A 14,880-nucleotide genomic window follows, 5' to 3' on the forward strand; every position below is an offset into this window, starting at 1 on the left:
TTTTGTCTGCATTCAAATTAGCCTCACTTGCCTCGTTCAATGTGAAATATTCTTTTGTTTCTTGGACTCAAGAACGAGGTTAGTAAGGCTAATTTGATTGCAAAGAAAAGAATATTAAAATGTCGGCCATTTTTGCATAGGGTCTATATCTATTGAAAAAAGAATGCAAAGAAACCGTGCGCGGCTGGTGAGAGAAGTAGCATGATATGACAAGACAGAGGCCATACCATTGTAAGAAACGCTGTAAAATTGTAAATGCGTCGGAGGTCTTACTTATAGTTACGTTTTAAGCACAACATTGTCAAGATGATGATGATGATGATGATGATAACGGCTTTATTCACAGTATTTATACCAGGTGGTTCTTCACCTGTGAGAACCTTAGATTACAATGAGAATGCAATCAGAGAATACAATTTGACATTTCTGACAATGTCAAGACAAAGATTTTTATTCTTGCGTTCTTAAGCGGTGAAATACCTTTTCTCATTTTCCACAGCCTTTGCTTTTGCAGCGGAGATAATTTTGGAACAGCCATCAAGTTGAAGGATGGAAGAAACGATGAGATTCTTGTGAACAATCTGCATAAACAGACATGAAATGAGCTGGGCAACTGAAGGTGTGTTAGAAGTAATATATCAAACACGAGAAAGCGTGTTTCATCAGATATCCAAACACTGAGAAGTAGGTTGAAAAAACAAGACGCAGCCGAGTTTTTTTTAAACGACTTCGAGGTGTTTGGATATCTGATGAAACACACTTTCGAGTGTTTGGTATGGCTTCTCAAATAAGCAATAATTCTTGGAGAAATTCAAGGCTAAAGTTGGCAAAATTTTATTGTAATTAGGATTCCATATCCAAACCACGGTCACGGTAGTGATTTTTTTTGTTTTCTCTTGATGAATTATTAATGAGTTTGAGAAGTGTGGGTAAAACCACTGGCTACCTTAGGGAAATTGATTGCAACTACAAATAATTAACCAATTTTTTTTTAAGTTTCTCCAGCGCACCTTAGGGAAATCACTAAAAAACAGATGAAAGATTATTCTTCCTCCGAGAAATCACTTAATATTTACCTCCCAGTGCTCTAAGAGCAATTGTGCGTTAGAGGAAAGATTCTTTGTCAAACATTTGAGCAGTTTCGCCCAAAATACAGCAAAATCGCCGTTACAGTGCACCTTTAAATGTTACTTCTTGTTGCTTCCCTTTCCCTTAGTTTCAATTGCTGGCGCTACTATCCTCGAATTTTCGGCCAAATTATAACATAACAGAGAGAAAAAATAGAAAAAGAGATTTTCTTTTTCGTACCTGGGCCATCAGAATAGTTTGCAACTTTTCGACACCTGCTCCTGACATGATCTGTAACATCACAAGACGAAGGAGAAAAATGTTTAGCCTTTCCTTAAACTATAAATATTACAAGAATGTTGTGCCGCTAGCACTAACGACACAAACGATAGATCAGAGAATTGACTCTGCAGTGAATATTGTTACCTTTCACACCCGCGCTTACCGCAACTACTACCATTATCAACCACGACTTGCTCCCGTCTGCCCTCGTAGGGCGGTCGGTAGAGCAACGGACGATCAAATCCCGAGGTCGTGGCTTCGATTTCCGATCAAAGGTTTTATCCTTGTCTCGTGTGGTCTCCCATTTCCTTACTAGGGCTAACTTTCAGTGAGAAATTCATGGATTCACGTTAGCACTACAATATACACTGCATAGTTAATTCTTTGAATTATAAATGGTGGCTTGTGAGGTGAAAACATTCAGGTTTAATTATTAGTATTTTTAAATGTACTTCTGGCCTCAGGATTTAATGCACAAATGGTATCTGATTTCAGAGGGCCTGTTTTTCATAAAACGAAACCCAACGTAAATCAGCTTGTAATACAGAACATAAGGCCTGGTTGCATGGCAAGTCGAAAGATGGTCGCTATCCATGTAACATTGGAAATGGCTATAAAGCCTTTTTTTCTACAAACCTGAAGAAGTCCTTCCCTTGTCCGGAAGCTAAACGTGCCTAGATGTTTCTCATCCAATTCCTGAATGGCCAGCGGAGTGTAAGCTGGAGTGTATCTAACAACAACAAAAAAAAAAAACAAGAATATAAATCTGAGCAAACCGAAAGCCCCGTTTTTGGAAAGGGGGGTGTACTTTTTCAGACGCGCTTTTAAGGTTTTTTCGACAACACATCATGAGTTTTCTTTTGTTTTCTATGCCTAGACCTTAACACCTGAGAGCAACTGAACACGCCAGGTTATACTAACTCGTTTAGTAGTTTTTTAGTTATGGTGTCGAAGGCCTCCATTTCCAACAATTTTTATTGTTCGGGGAGAAGGCCAGACTCGCATGAAAGAGTTTCGACTTTTGCCAGTTATCACACGGAAATGGCGAATCTCTAGTTGAACGACACTACATTGGGTTCATCCACAAGCAAACTCCCCCACAGGGATGCATACAAGATAATCATCAGTTATTTCGCCCATATCTTTTCTCACTGAAGTATCCTATGGACGAAGTAGCTTTCATCACAAGAGCGAGTTTATCTGTATGTTGTACACCAGATACCTTTTCTGTGGGCGAGTTTCTTGGTGGCAAATTTGCGTGCGGGCGAATTTTTTCGGAGCGAAAGTCGTAAGAAACACTAACCACTAGACAGGAATAAGACCTATTTTCTGCTAGTAAATAGATGACGTATTACCTGTCAATCCTACTGTCATCCTCTGTTACCACAGTAATAAGCACATTCTGCATCTCTGCTTCAGGTTTTGCTTGCGCGAAGTCAAATGACACCGCACGAAGGAATGCGTGGTATTCATCAAAACCTATCTCCTTGGCTTGCCGCTTATAAGCCTGTAAAAAGAACAAACACATTTATCGTTTGATGCATTCTTTCTTTCTCAGTTTCATTGGCAGAGAGCAAACCACGTGACCTGCAAATAACTGCCTACAAATACATGTAATGGTCTGCTCATGCGCAATACTACCCAAATGTATTTTGCTACAAATAATATTCTACCCATGCGTAACTGAAACCACGCTCTTGTGTGAAAATTGCAGATCGCTTCCCTGAGCTGCCAGAGAGTGATTTGACATCTTTAGTTGATCAAAAGAACATTGAGAATACTAAAAAAGCAACAAACGTTGCCCTCAACGTCTTTGGAGGATATCTCAAAGAGAGCAAGATAGACGAAGAGTCACTCGAGTCATCGAAAGACAAGTTGGCAACTGTTCTGAGAAATTTTTTTGAAGCCAAAAATACTTATGAAAAACAAACTCGGTGATCGAATGATAAAACAATTATAGAACTCGATTATCGCAAAATATCGTGATTTCTCAGTGTCTCGCAGATCAATTATTTCCCGAAGCCGAACTGCTCGCCACTGACAAATTACTATATTTTGTTCAACCTCGTCCAATAATTGTCAATTATTATTTGGGAAGTATCACGCGGATTTGATGTCATTTAAATACCCAAAAACGTTTTTCTGTCAACAAAAACAACAACAACAACAACAAAAATTGTCTAGTTTTGTTATAAATTATCACCCCAGTGCAATAAAACTATCGATTAGTGCCTTTGACCAGAGACAGTAGGTCGAAATGGATTAAAACTTGAAAAATATTTGGCTGACGTTGTTCAAGTTCTCACATTTTTGTTTCCAAATGCGCTAGAACAGATCACTACAGTCGACTCCCGATAACTCGAACCCTCGCAAACTCGAACTTCGCGCTAACTCGAACCAATTTTCCTTTCCTTTCAGGTCATTTTTAACTCGTGAATGCGCGCATGCGCAATGAACGAGTTATAGCGATAGCTGACTCTCGACTTGGTCGATCAGTCGATCAGTCGATCAGTCGGTTTTGTCGTTAACTTTCGGGCGTGCGCAGTGAATGAGTTTTAAATTCAATTAGTGGAAAAAAACACGCGAACATTTGTTGTTCATGGCGCATCAGGAAATTCTTATTCAATATGTAGAGAATAATTTGACGATCATTTAGTGCAAGAATGGCGATTTTTCGTTCAATCTGAGCAAAGTTTCAAGCTTTTTCAGTTTTTCAGAAAGTCCGGGGTCGTAAACTCAATTAGTGAAAAAAAAAAAAACGTGAAAATTTGTTTCACGACGCGTCAGAATTCTCTCATTCATTCTGTAGAGAATAATTTGACAATCATTTTAGTGTAAGAATGGAGATTTTTCGTTGAATCTGAGCAAAGTTATAGGATTTTTTCGTTTTTTTCTACGAAGTGCGGTTTCTTTCAAGAATTAAAAATAATTTAATTTAAAAATAATTTAATTGAAAAATAATTTAATTTGTCAGTTTTCACGCGAAAGCGGAACGTGCCATGTCACGCATCATTGACGTCGTAAACAAAATTATGCAAATTTCTGGTGAAATGAACACTTTTAAGATCTTGTCAGCTTTCATAGAGGTTTCAAAGGGAAAAAATGTTTCGTTTTCGAAATTTACAACTGGTAATTTATGGGAAAGCAAAAGGACGCGGTCGATAAATAATTCTTATTTAGCAAGAGCTTGTCATAGTTCATTATTTTTACTTGAGGATTGCGTGGACTGAACTCCAAAGGAAAAATTTCACGCATTTATGTCGGGCATGAAATGTAATGCGATACTTTGTTGAACATATTTCCCTTTGTGAGATCGGCTTGCCCTACAGTAATTTTGTACTTTTAATTTGCCCATCGGGCAAGTGATGGTTAGAATCCACTAGCCCGATCGCGAAATCCAGTAGCCCCGGACTATCGGGGACACGAATTTGCATGACGTAGCTGCACATGGCGTGCTCCTATGAACTTTGAATAAAAAAACACGTGATTTTTTTTAATCGGCGCATCAGAATAATCGGCTTATTCAATCTGTACAGAATAATTTGACAATCATTTTAATAGAACAAGAATGGTCATTTTTCGTTACATAATCGGGCAAAGATATAATTTCTTTTAGCTTTTGAGGAAGTTTCCGTAGCCGTCTAAATTTCAATTACTATGTGTCATCTGCATTCACGAGTTGGCTCACAGGAGCCTTTGATCTATATAATTTCACCCTCGATAACTCGAACTCTCGATAACCCGAACCTTCTTGAATTTCCCTTGAAGGTTCGAGTTATCGGGAGTCGACTGTAGTTGTTTCTTCCAAGAATTGAGTTGATTTCTTTCCTCTCGTTGTTCTAGAATTATTTTGTAGCTAAGTGAAGATCTTTTTCTGTTCACTATTTTTAACAAGAGGTCACGTTAAAACCCCATGCAAAGCGCTTTTGTTAATGTTCCTTTGTTCAAAAATCAGCCGTGTAAGGAGTATTTGGTTTTATTATCATCTACATGAAAACACCAAACAACACAAAATTAATGCAATACGTCGTTCCCTTGGAAACAGACAAGGGTCAAGAATATCAACGGCACGTTTCAGTAATTTTAGAAATGGCGTTCTCCTCGGCAAACTTACCATTTCTTTTTTCTAATTAGGAAAAAATTACAATGAAAATGGCAGGGGAAAACCCCGAATCTTTCCTTTTTCCAATGCGCCCCAAGGCTTGCGTCATTCTGTTTCGTTTGATTAAAAATCAGGACTTTGAGAATCGTAAAGACCCTCTCTTAACTTTTAAAAAAATCCTTATCCATATCCTTAATGTATTTGCTTCAATTTTTCCGCGCATAAACGCTGTTCCTTATGAACAGTTTCGGAATAAACAATAGCGAATGTCGTGTCCCTGGAAACTGGCCAAAACAGAAACTTTCAAAACGTCTACTAACGAACAAAACTTGCTGTTAGTGAGAAGCGAGTTAAGATATCATCTGTAAATTACCTTTGTTACAACGTCTGTTTCTTGAGCAGCAGTCATCAGCCTGTGTCTTAACGTTACAACCTGAAACCAATCACAAAACAGAGCAATTACCAATGATGGGCATGGCGGACCACAAGATGCTCATACGAGGAGCTTAACTTGACCACCCGCAACAATGACCTCCAACTCGCTCCAAAGAAGACGTCTTCCTAACCTTGCTATGGAATATTTTGGTGCTGTAACTATGCTATGCTATGCTGTGCTGTGCTGTGCTGTGCTGTGCTGTGCTGTGCTATGCTATGCTATGCTATGCTATGCTACATGTATGCTATGCTATGCTATGCTATGCTATGCTATGCTATGCTATGCTATGCTATGCTATGCTATGCTATGCTATGCTATGCTATGCTATGCTGTTGATGATCAGCCCGGAAAAAGGAGGTATCATCCTTAACCAGATTCTTCGATTGGTTCATTCCACTCTGTTGTCGTATTTGTTGCTTGTTTTTTTGGAAAAACTGGAAGAGTTGTCCAAGTGTAGTAACAGAAAAAATGTTGGTAAAGTACAAACCTCATCTAATATTGGATCGTTACTGCTCACCTCTAACAACTTTGACCATTTGTCTGTTAGAATCTTTTGCTTCTCCTTGACCGACTTCCGACCTCCTTTCTTGGAATCTGAGGCTTGGTTCACCAGAGACTGGGCCACTTCGCAAACAAAAATAGGATCTTCCACAAACACCTCTGAAAAGAGCTGGAATGGCCCAATAATGTGGTTAAATATTGGAAACGCTCTCGAACATTTATTAAAGCATGGGCTTGTTGGGCCAGTCCCTGTCTCGTCAAGAGAAGTTATACAAAACAAAGAACAGGCAACGTGGAATTGCCCGTTCTGAAGTTCATAAAGAGACAGGGCGCTAGTTTACATATTCATGTTCAAATTGCGTCATATCAAGAAATGAACGCCATCGCCCGAAAGATCACATAAGAATTAGTACGTTTACCAAGTTTGGTTATGTTTCATAGCGTAGTAACCAGGCTGTGACCGTCAAATTAAAGGTCGCCCAAATTCCATAAAAGAGTCTAATTCTTAGATGGCGTTCCCCAAATCTATACATTCTCTAATTGTTTCGATTTTTGAAAGCCTTTTACATGGTTGTAATCTAACAACAGAACCTCAAACTTTGTAAACTGACTAATTTTAATGTGATCTTGCTTGTTATTGGCTCCAATTTCTGATTAAATGAAAATTTAAAAACTCGTCTCCAGTCTCCATTTGAACACTCAATAACTAAAACTGATTTGTCTGTTCTGACATTTCAGTGATTTCGTACGTAATACTCATCATGACTGGGATTATTCTCGAGAACGGCATAACGAGATTTCCGCAACTAATATTGGCGTTTCAATTTGCCTTATGCGTTGCCATGGGGATGTTTAAATGGATGGCACAGTGGTGAAAGCACTCGTCTCCAACCAATGTGGCTCGGGTTCGATTTCCGGACTCGGCGTCACATGTGGGTTGAGTTTGTTGTTGGTTCTCGTCCTTGCTTCGAGAGGTTTTTCTCCGGGTACTCAGGTTTTCCGCTCTCCTCAAAAATAAACATTTCCAAATTTCAATTCGATCAGCTGGTGGGTGTCCCATTAGACCATTTCCGAGTTGGTTTGAACCTCATTATGAAAGCGAGGCTAAGTGCAAAGTTTTTGTTACGAAAATTAGTTTTTATTCATATGCAAACAAAACTAATTTTCATATGAAAAGTTTTGCAATTAGCCTCGCTTTCACAGTGAAGTTCACAGCAACTCGGAAATGGTCAATTACTGCTCTGTGTTAAATACATTGACACTTAAACAGAGTGATTTATTACTTGTCTTTTTATTTATCATATGCAAACAAAACTTATTTTTATATGAAATCGTTCTAAATTGAACTACAGGTCATGAAGTGTTTCTACTCACATCTTTCTGAGTCTGCTGTGCAAATGACTGGCCAGTTGGTTCTTGACTGTCCCATTCTTTTTGAACTACTTCATATAGGCGACGTTCCAGTGATATGATTTCTCCGGTACATTTCGGTTTGTGTACCTGGATAAAAATCTAGTGCAAAAAGCATATAATTAACTATTATTTCACGAACGTGCGTTGAATATGAGGTTATAATCATCTCATATCCAACAAGCGCGACTGGCATAATTGTTTTATTAAAAAATAACCAAGAAATAGTTCTTGATCCTGCTGATTTTGCTTTGAAAGAACAAACAGAAGACAATTTAATGGTCACCATTTCTCGGGCATGGTATAATGACTCAGATACCATGGCTGCTAAGCCAATCAAATCCCTTGAATTGTATTATAAAATGATCCAGTTTTTATTAACAACATGTAACACACGCACATAGCTGCGGTTTCCTTTGATGAAGGACGCAACTCGATAGTTCTCATTATAAACCACCGAAACATACAATCTCGTCGATTAAAAAGAAAAAATAAAGGATTTCTAACCATCGAATGATCAAAAAAATATATATACCTTTAAAGCATTCTGTAAAGCTTCATATACCCTGCTGGCCAGACCAAGCGATGGATGGAACTCCAACATGTAGATATAATTCAGAGCAGGTCTGTAGATAACACAGTGAAGGTTGGTAATTAAAAGCCTTTGCTTAACTAGGTCTCCGCGATTGTGAACGACTAAGAGGAATTCTACTGTCCCTGCCTAAGACCCTGGTAAACAGCAGGGTTTTCTCCTTTAAACATTGTAATGTTATGCCAGTCTTCTCCACAGTTAGTTTATCTTTTCCTCCGCGGTGGTCCTTGGCCATTAACTTAAATTTCGAGTACTAACTTACGTGGCGAATCGAAGGCTTCATTTCACGAACGATCTTTCATCCATCATACCTCTTAGGGTTATAATGTGTAAAACTCTCCAGATCCAGATTTAAATGCGAAAAGTTGTAGATATACATGTAGCGATACCTTCGAGGTCAAATTAAGGCAAGCAATCGTCGCAGTGCTCTCCAGTCTTGCATCAATAGAAAATTTCAAAGTAAAATACTAAGATCTAGTGCCTTTTGGCGGTAGAAACGATTTCTTCTTGACTTACGATGATTGATTTATTGATTGATCGATCGATCGATCGATCGATCGATCGATGGGTTGGTTGGTTGGTTGGTTGGTTGGTTGGTTGGTTGGTTGGTTGGTTGGTTGGTTGGTTGGTTGGTTGGTTGGTTGGTTGGTTGGTTGATTGATTGATTGATTGATTGATTGATTGATTGATTGATTGATTGATTGATTATGAAAATTCATTTATGTTTCATTGAAAGTTTTCAGCACACCAAGACACTTTGACATTGGATTTTCAAGCGTCACCTCGTCACGGCTTAAACTCAGTGATAACTCGTACCTTGATTCTAGAGTACTGGTGCAGCTAATTTGCCGGTTATTTTTTTAAAACTTCCTACAACCACGCCCCTTGCTTAGATAATTAAATAGAGTGTCTTACCGACTTGTGTTAACTGCGATGTGCTGTTGTGGGATTATGCGATGTGGAAGACCAAATAACGCTGCAAATATAACATAATTAGCAATTATTCCACAAGCGCGCGTTAAATACAAGATGATAGACAGCTAACGACGAGTTGACTATGATCATCTCGTATCCAACAAGCGAGAGTGGAATAATTGTTTTATTAAAAACAACCACGAAAAATCGCAAAATCTTGCTGATTTTGTGATATTTTGTTATCTCCCTGATGCGTACCTTTACCATATTTTGGGGGCATGGTATAATGGCTTATATACCATAGCTGCTAGACCAATCAAAACTCTGGAACTGTGATATCCAATGAGGACGTTTTCAATAAAAGTGCATTGTACATTGCACATCAAAGCCAAATCAACGTTTTCACGATTGCTTTTACCCAGAGGGTGCTTACCAGGGTTATCCTCTCTGCAAACCTTTTGAATGTATTCCCGCTCGTCATCAATCTGCAAGAAACATGTTCAAAATATAACACTTTCTTTCTATAGAGTGTGTGCACGGCAGCCATGTTGGAGGACTAGAACAATAGAAGATATTTGCATAAAAATAGAATATGTTTCCCAAAGGAAAATCATTGTATTGTTTCGGTCCTCCAACATGGCCGTCGTGCACACTCTATTGACCATAGATTTCTTTAAATGCTGGTTGTGAGAATCTTGTAGTAGAAACTACTAGGCTGCCATATTTGAACTGTCCACTCGACCATGTACAGGGTATTAACATATATGTTGAGAAGGAGTGACATGTTAAATATCCTTAAAAGAACACGATGCAGAGATCAATTAAGTAATATATCAAACATGAGAAGGTGTGTTTCATCAGACATCCAAACACTGAGAAGTAGGTTGAAAAAACGAGGCGCAGCCGAGTTTTCTTAAACGACTTCGAGGTGTTTGGATATCTGATGAAACACACTTTCGACTGTTTGATATGGCTTCTCAAATGATCAATAATTCTTGGAGAAATTCAAGGCTAAAGTTGGCAAACTTTTATGGCAATTAGGATCACATATCCAAACCACGGTCACGGTAGTGATTTTCTTTGTTTTCTCTTGATGAATTATTAATGAGTTTGAGAAGCTCTACGATCAAAATTTGGACCGAGAATCTGATATGTTGTTCAGTACACTACCAGGCCTCTAACGATGGGTAGGACATGATGCCTCATTTATCAACAGAAACCCTGCAAATACCTGTTTATCAAGAACCGATTTAATCAAGTTGCAATGAAGTCGGAGGCAAACGCACTCAGCGCGATAAATCTTGACAAAATAGTCAGCGGTGAAGTCAAATCTTGGTCTTGAGTGCATCACATTTATCATAACCTGAAACGAGGAAAAAAATTAGCAACAATATTATATTTGAGAATGATGTATTAATCAGCAAATGACACAGGCATACTCGGAAAAATCCGAGTGCTCCCATCAAGAGTGGAACCTAAGACCTTCCAATTACTAGTTCTTTTACTGATTAATACATCATTCTCATTTATTCACCAGGGTTAACATATTCCATCACATTATTTCCAAAAATATATTTTTTTACTATAGAACAACTTGTATTGGAGCAAATAAAAATTTCAATCAAACTCACACGACTAACAATCCTAACATGCCAATCACTCATAAATGAAGAGCGTCGATTTTTTAATTATCAGAAGAAATATACCATACTAACTCACTCATACATAGCAAAGCTACAACATAGCTACAACACTCGTAAAAAAAACCCAGATATTCACCTACCCAAGCTTAAACTTAGCCTAGGTAAACGTACCTTTAAATTCTCAGGTTCTGTCCTTTTTTTAATTTACTACCTACTAAAATTCAAAGAGCAGAATCGCTTTCTTCCTTTAAACGTTTTATCAAAACCCACCACTTCTAACATTTGCATGTGAGACAGCATGCACAAGTCAGTTTTTCTTAACTATTTAAATTAATTTAAATTTAAATTTACTGTCACATTTTTTACCGGGCCCCCTCTGGATAACAGCCATGTATCTGAATGGGCAACCCTGGCTAAATAAGGTTTACTTTACTTTTCTTTTTTATCGAACGAATGGATCTCACGGGGTTCGTGACCAACATTCACGGCCTGAGCTCTCCACTAACCTGAGCAAGCCTTTTCTTTTCTTTGAGGTCAAACACATGATGATAGGCCTCCAGATAACAGTCCAGCAGCTTGCAAAATAAATAAAAGAAAGCAGTTCAGTTACAGGTAATCAGACGTACGCCAAGCTAAGCCTAAAACAAACAAGTCTTTTGCTTTCAAGGAACAACCAAACAAGCATTTGCTTTCAAATGGCGTATGTCAACGTCAATGTATGCTGTTGACTTTATCATGTGTGCGAATTAAAAGTCAATGTGGGCGAGATTGATTGTGAACGAATCATCCAATATAAAGTCCAAACAAGCTTTTATTTTAGCTTGTACACATTGAACTGCTAATTTCAAGGATCTGTACTCATTTTGCCCATCACGAAAATAGAGACTTTGACTGCCTCAACATTTCGAAGAGTCCAGTGACGTTGGGTAAATGGGCGTGGGCATAATTTATTGCGACTATTCCGAAGAATGAGGAATAGGCAGAAGTGGTTTTGGAGACGTATTCCTGCTTCAAACGAGGAGAAAGGATATACAATGTATCTCTGTTCATTTTGCTCTCACGGGCAGAGCTTGGAATACACAGAATTGCTATTTTTTGAATTATCATTCCCTGTATTTGAGTTTAACAACACACAGTTTGCCCGCCATAGCCTGGTAATGTATACCTGTCTCTTATTTTCCAAATATGCTGCTTCGTTTGTCCACAGATCCAAAAGAACTGCAAACCTGTCCACTTGCTGATGCCCATAGGAAGCCAGATCAATGTGATCTCCCTGAAACTAACATCAGATAGCAAGCTTAATCAACATAGAGCATTTACGGATCGATGTTCCACAAGGAACTGTCAGATATATGTTGTAGCATTGATTTTCTTGAAATCCTTATTTCTTTCACCGTGTTTAGGTGATACCAAACTTTGCAAAGTTCACATGGAGTACAATGTCAACAAGAAAATAAGAGTTAGTGAGTAGGAGCCATAGAAGCTGAAACGTTTGTGATGACTTCTTTCCCTTTGTGTCAATCTCTTGATTGTCTGAGCGCATTACATGAAGATGAAAGGAAAGGCTTGGGGGATTCAAAAAGCGAACATTAATGGCATTGAACCTTGACCAAGTCATCTCAGACGTTGTCTTTTGGAGACTGCCATGTTTAAACAGAGGAAGAAGGCCCACTGACTATAGGGATACTATTGAAAGGGTCACTCAACAGGAAATCGAGGAGTTACAAAATCAAATGAACAATAAAGATTCCTGGCGCAGTGTGGTGATTTCTATCTCGATTGCGGCTGAAGAATGATATGATGATGAAACTTAAATTGACATAAACGATATATTGGGAGAAAAAATCCCGGAATTGAAGAAATAGGGATCACTCGTGTGTCTGAAATGTAATGGGATAATGGAAAGTGAAAAATGTATTATGCAAGGGGAAAGGCGAAAGGCGTGGCACTGTACAAATGGCATTACTGATACCAACCCGGAGATTCTTGGGCAATCTTAAGTCTTTGTCCTTCTGAATAAAATGTGTTGCTACTAGCAAAAGTTCAGTTTCCAGGTCCCTGAAACAAAGCAAAAGCAAAAATTCACCAAAGAACAACTAAATAAAGTAATTTTTTTCCGAATATTCGCTCTAAACTATTCCTTCAAGCGCTACAGCTTTAGCGAAATGCCCCTTAAACAGAAAGGAGGAAAAGGTTTATTTTCTACATTCATGTAAACAATACATTATAATTCAAGGAACATGCAGCAGTCGTTGTAGAATTCTTACAAAGTCAAATTTTGAACGAGCAGAAAAGGGCCTGGAACCAAGCAAAAGTCTGGTACTAAGCTAGGAGGCCTGGCTAGCTTTTTTATTGGGTTTCTTATAAGGTGGTTCCAACTACATTTTTTCTTGTACTCAAATGATAGGGAACAACGTTGGAAAGTGTAGAGAACCTGACTCGTAGTTTAAATTAGTCAGTGTTGTTGAGGAGATTCACATTGCTCAGGGAGTGAATAGAAGTGACTGAGTGTGAGTTAGTTCATTTGCCTTTTTACCTACACTAAATTTTCGTTCGATTCAGTTTAATGTCAAATACCTTACAGTCAATCCAGGTCACGCGTGAACAGTATTTCCAAGAATGAAATGAACATTCGAATTTCTCTTCGTAATTTCCGACCTGTGAATGGAATGTTGGATATTTCTCTGGAAATCGTTCCGAAAAAGATACATTAACTGAAAAAAAGATTCAAAATACTTGGGAAACAATTGTTATTATTGAAATATTCAATTTTGCAATGTAAAGAAAAATTCATAGCTTTATACCGTCAATAAGCTAGGGAAATTTATACGGATACTCTGAAATCTCGTCGGCGATTTTCAAAACTGACATGTAAATTTTAAAACTCCGTTCAAATTTCAAAAATATCGTTCACGCGTGACCTGGGTTGACCGTAATATTAACGCAAATAAACACCAGCGCTAACCTTTTCCACTCATAAGGTTTAATTTTCACTTACTTGAAGTCTGCAAGTGCCGAGTCATACAAAACGTAGTAGCCTCTTTGATCCTGAATGTGCACTCGGCCTTCCTCTGTTGTGAAGAAATCATCATGATTTTCAACCTGAAAAAAATACATGAAGATTCCAAAGAATTGACAAACGTAACTCCATCTTAATGTTAAAATGGTCAATGCTCGATTGAAAAAATGCCATCTCAAAACTTTTTTTCTAAATTCCTCAAAATCTTTATCCTTTAAATTTATGGAATAAAATCAACTTAAAGTTACTAAAGCAATCAATAAACAAACATTCAGCAGATGGCCATTAATACTGATCTTTGACAAGCAAATGGAATTTTGTCAGTTTCAACGTCCTCAAAAGTCTCGTTTCTTCACGGGCAATGGAGACGAAACGGATGTAAAGGTTATAAATAAAGATGATTACTTCAACATCTTTTGTTTATTGTATTTACTTTTCTTCCTAATTTTGTATTTAATACAACAATACCAGATAAACTCACCTCAGAAAATTCCATGAACTCTGATTGCTCCACTCTGTAACACATTACAGAAACGCAATGATCATAAAAAGTGTCTCACAATTTTAAGTATTTTAATTTAAACATATTAAAAACATTGGCACGTTAAACGGTCTTGTTACATGTATGTTCAAAGCTTGGGGACGCCGGAACTTCTTAACCCCCTAGGATCTAGTTCAGGTTCACCCGTCAACGGCTTACTTCGTAAATTGTATATGTGTAGCAGTATGTAATGTCCTGTTTGGGTGTAACAGAACAAATCAATTTTCTTCTTCACTTGTACAAATGAGCAACAACCTCTTCGTGTTTTAAATCCGAATGTAAAGGAAAGTGAGTTTGTCTGCCATTGACAGAAAATTTCGGAAACTTCAGTGCGTAGAGAAACAATTTCTGCAAATGCGGGGATAACATAA

At 38.0% G+C, this 14,880-nt stretch overlaps 1 protein-coding gene across 1 annotated transcript in view; it reads right to left on the reverse strand.

The window, feature by feature from the left end:
- The window catches only part of LOC146457008 (uncharacterized), a 62,457-nt gene that overhangs the window by 32,642 nt on the left and 14,935 nt on the right, over positions 1-14,880 (reverse strand). Inside the window, exons 15-30 of the mRNA XM_085092453.1 lie at positions 14,450-14,483; positions 13,948-14,051; positions 12,926-13,007; positions 12,115-12,228; positions 11,456-11,524; positions 10,538-10,669; positions 9,740-9,791; positions 9,307-9,367; positions 8,335-8,425; positions 7,764-7,901; positions 6,406-6,558; positions 5,826-5,885; positions 2,706-2,857; positions 1,987-2,080; positions 1,309-1,359; positions 481-581 (exon numbers count right to left, since the gene is read on the reverse strand). Of these exons, the coding sequence (XP_084948579.1) occupies positions 481-581; positions 1,309-1,359; positions 1,987-2,080; positions 2,706-2,857; positions 5,826-5,885; positions 6,406-6,558; positions 7,764-7,901; positions 8,335-8,425; positions 9,307-9,367; positions 9,740-9,791; positions 10,538-10,669; positions 11,456-11,524; positions 12,115-12,228; positions 12,926-13,007; positions 13,948-14,051; positions 14,450-14,483 (1,488 nt within the window). The remainder of the gene's footprint in view (positions 1-480; positions 582-1,308; positions 1,360-1,986; positions 2,081-2,705; positions 2,858-5,825; positions 5,886-6,405; positions 6,559-7,763; positions 7,902-8,334; positions 8,426-9,306; positions 9,368-9,739; positions 9,792-10,537; positions 10,670-11,455; positions 11,525-12,114; positions 12,229-12,925; positions 13,008-13,947; positions 14,052-14,449; positions 14,484-14,880) is intronic.

This window comes from Pavona decussata, unplaced genomic scaffold (genome assembly GCF_977016875.1).
Source record: "Pavona decussata unplaced genomic scaffold, jaPavDecu1.1 SCAFFOLD_250, whole genome shotgun sequence".
Lineage (NCBI taxonomy): Eukaryota > Metazoa > Cnidaria > Anthozoa > Scleractinia > Agariciidae > Pavona > Pavona decussata.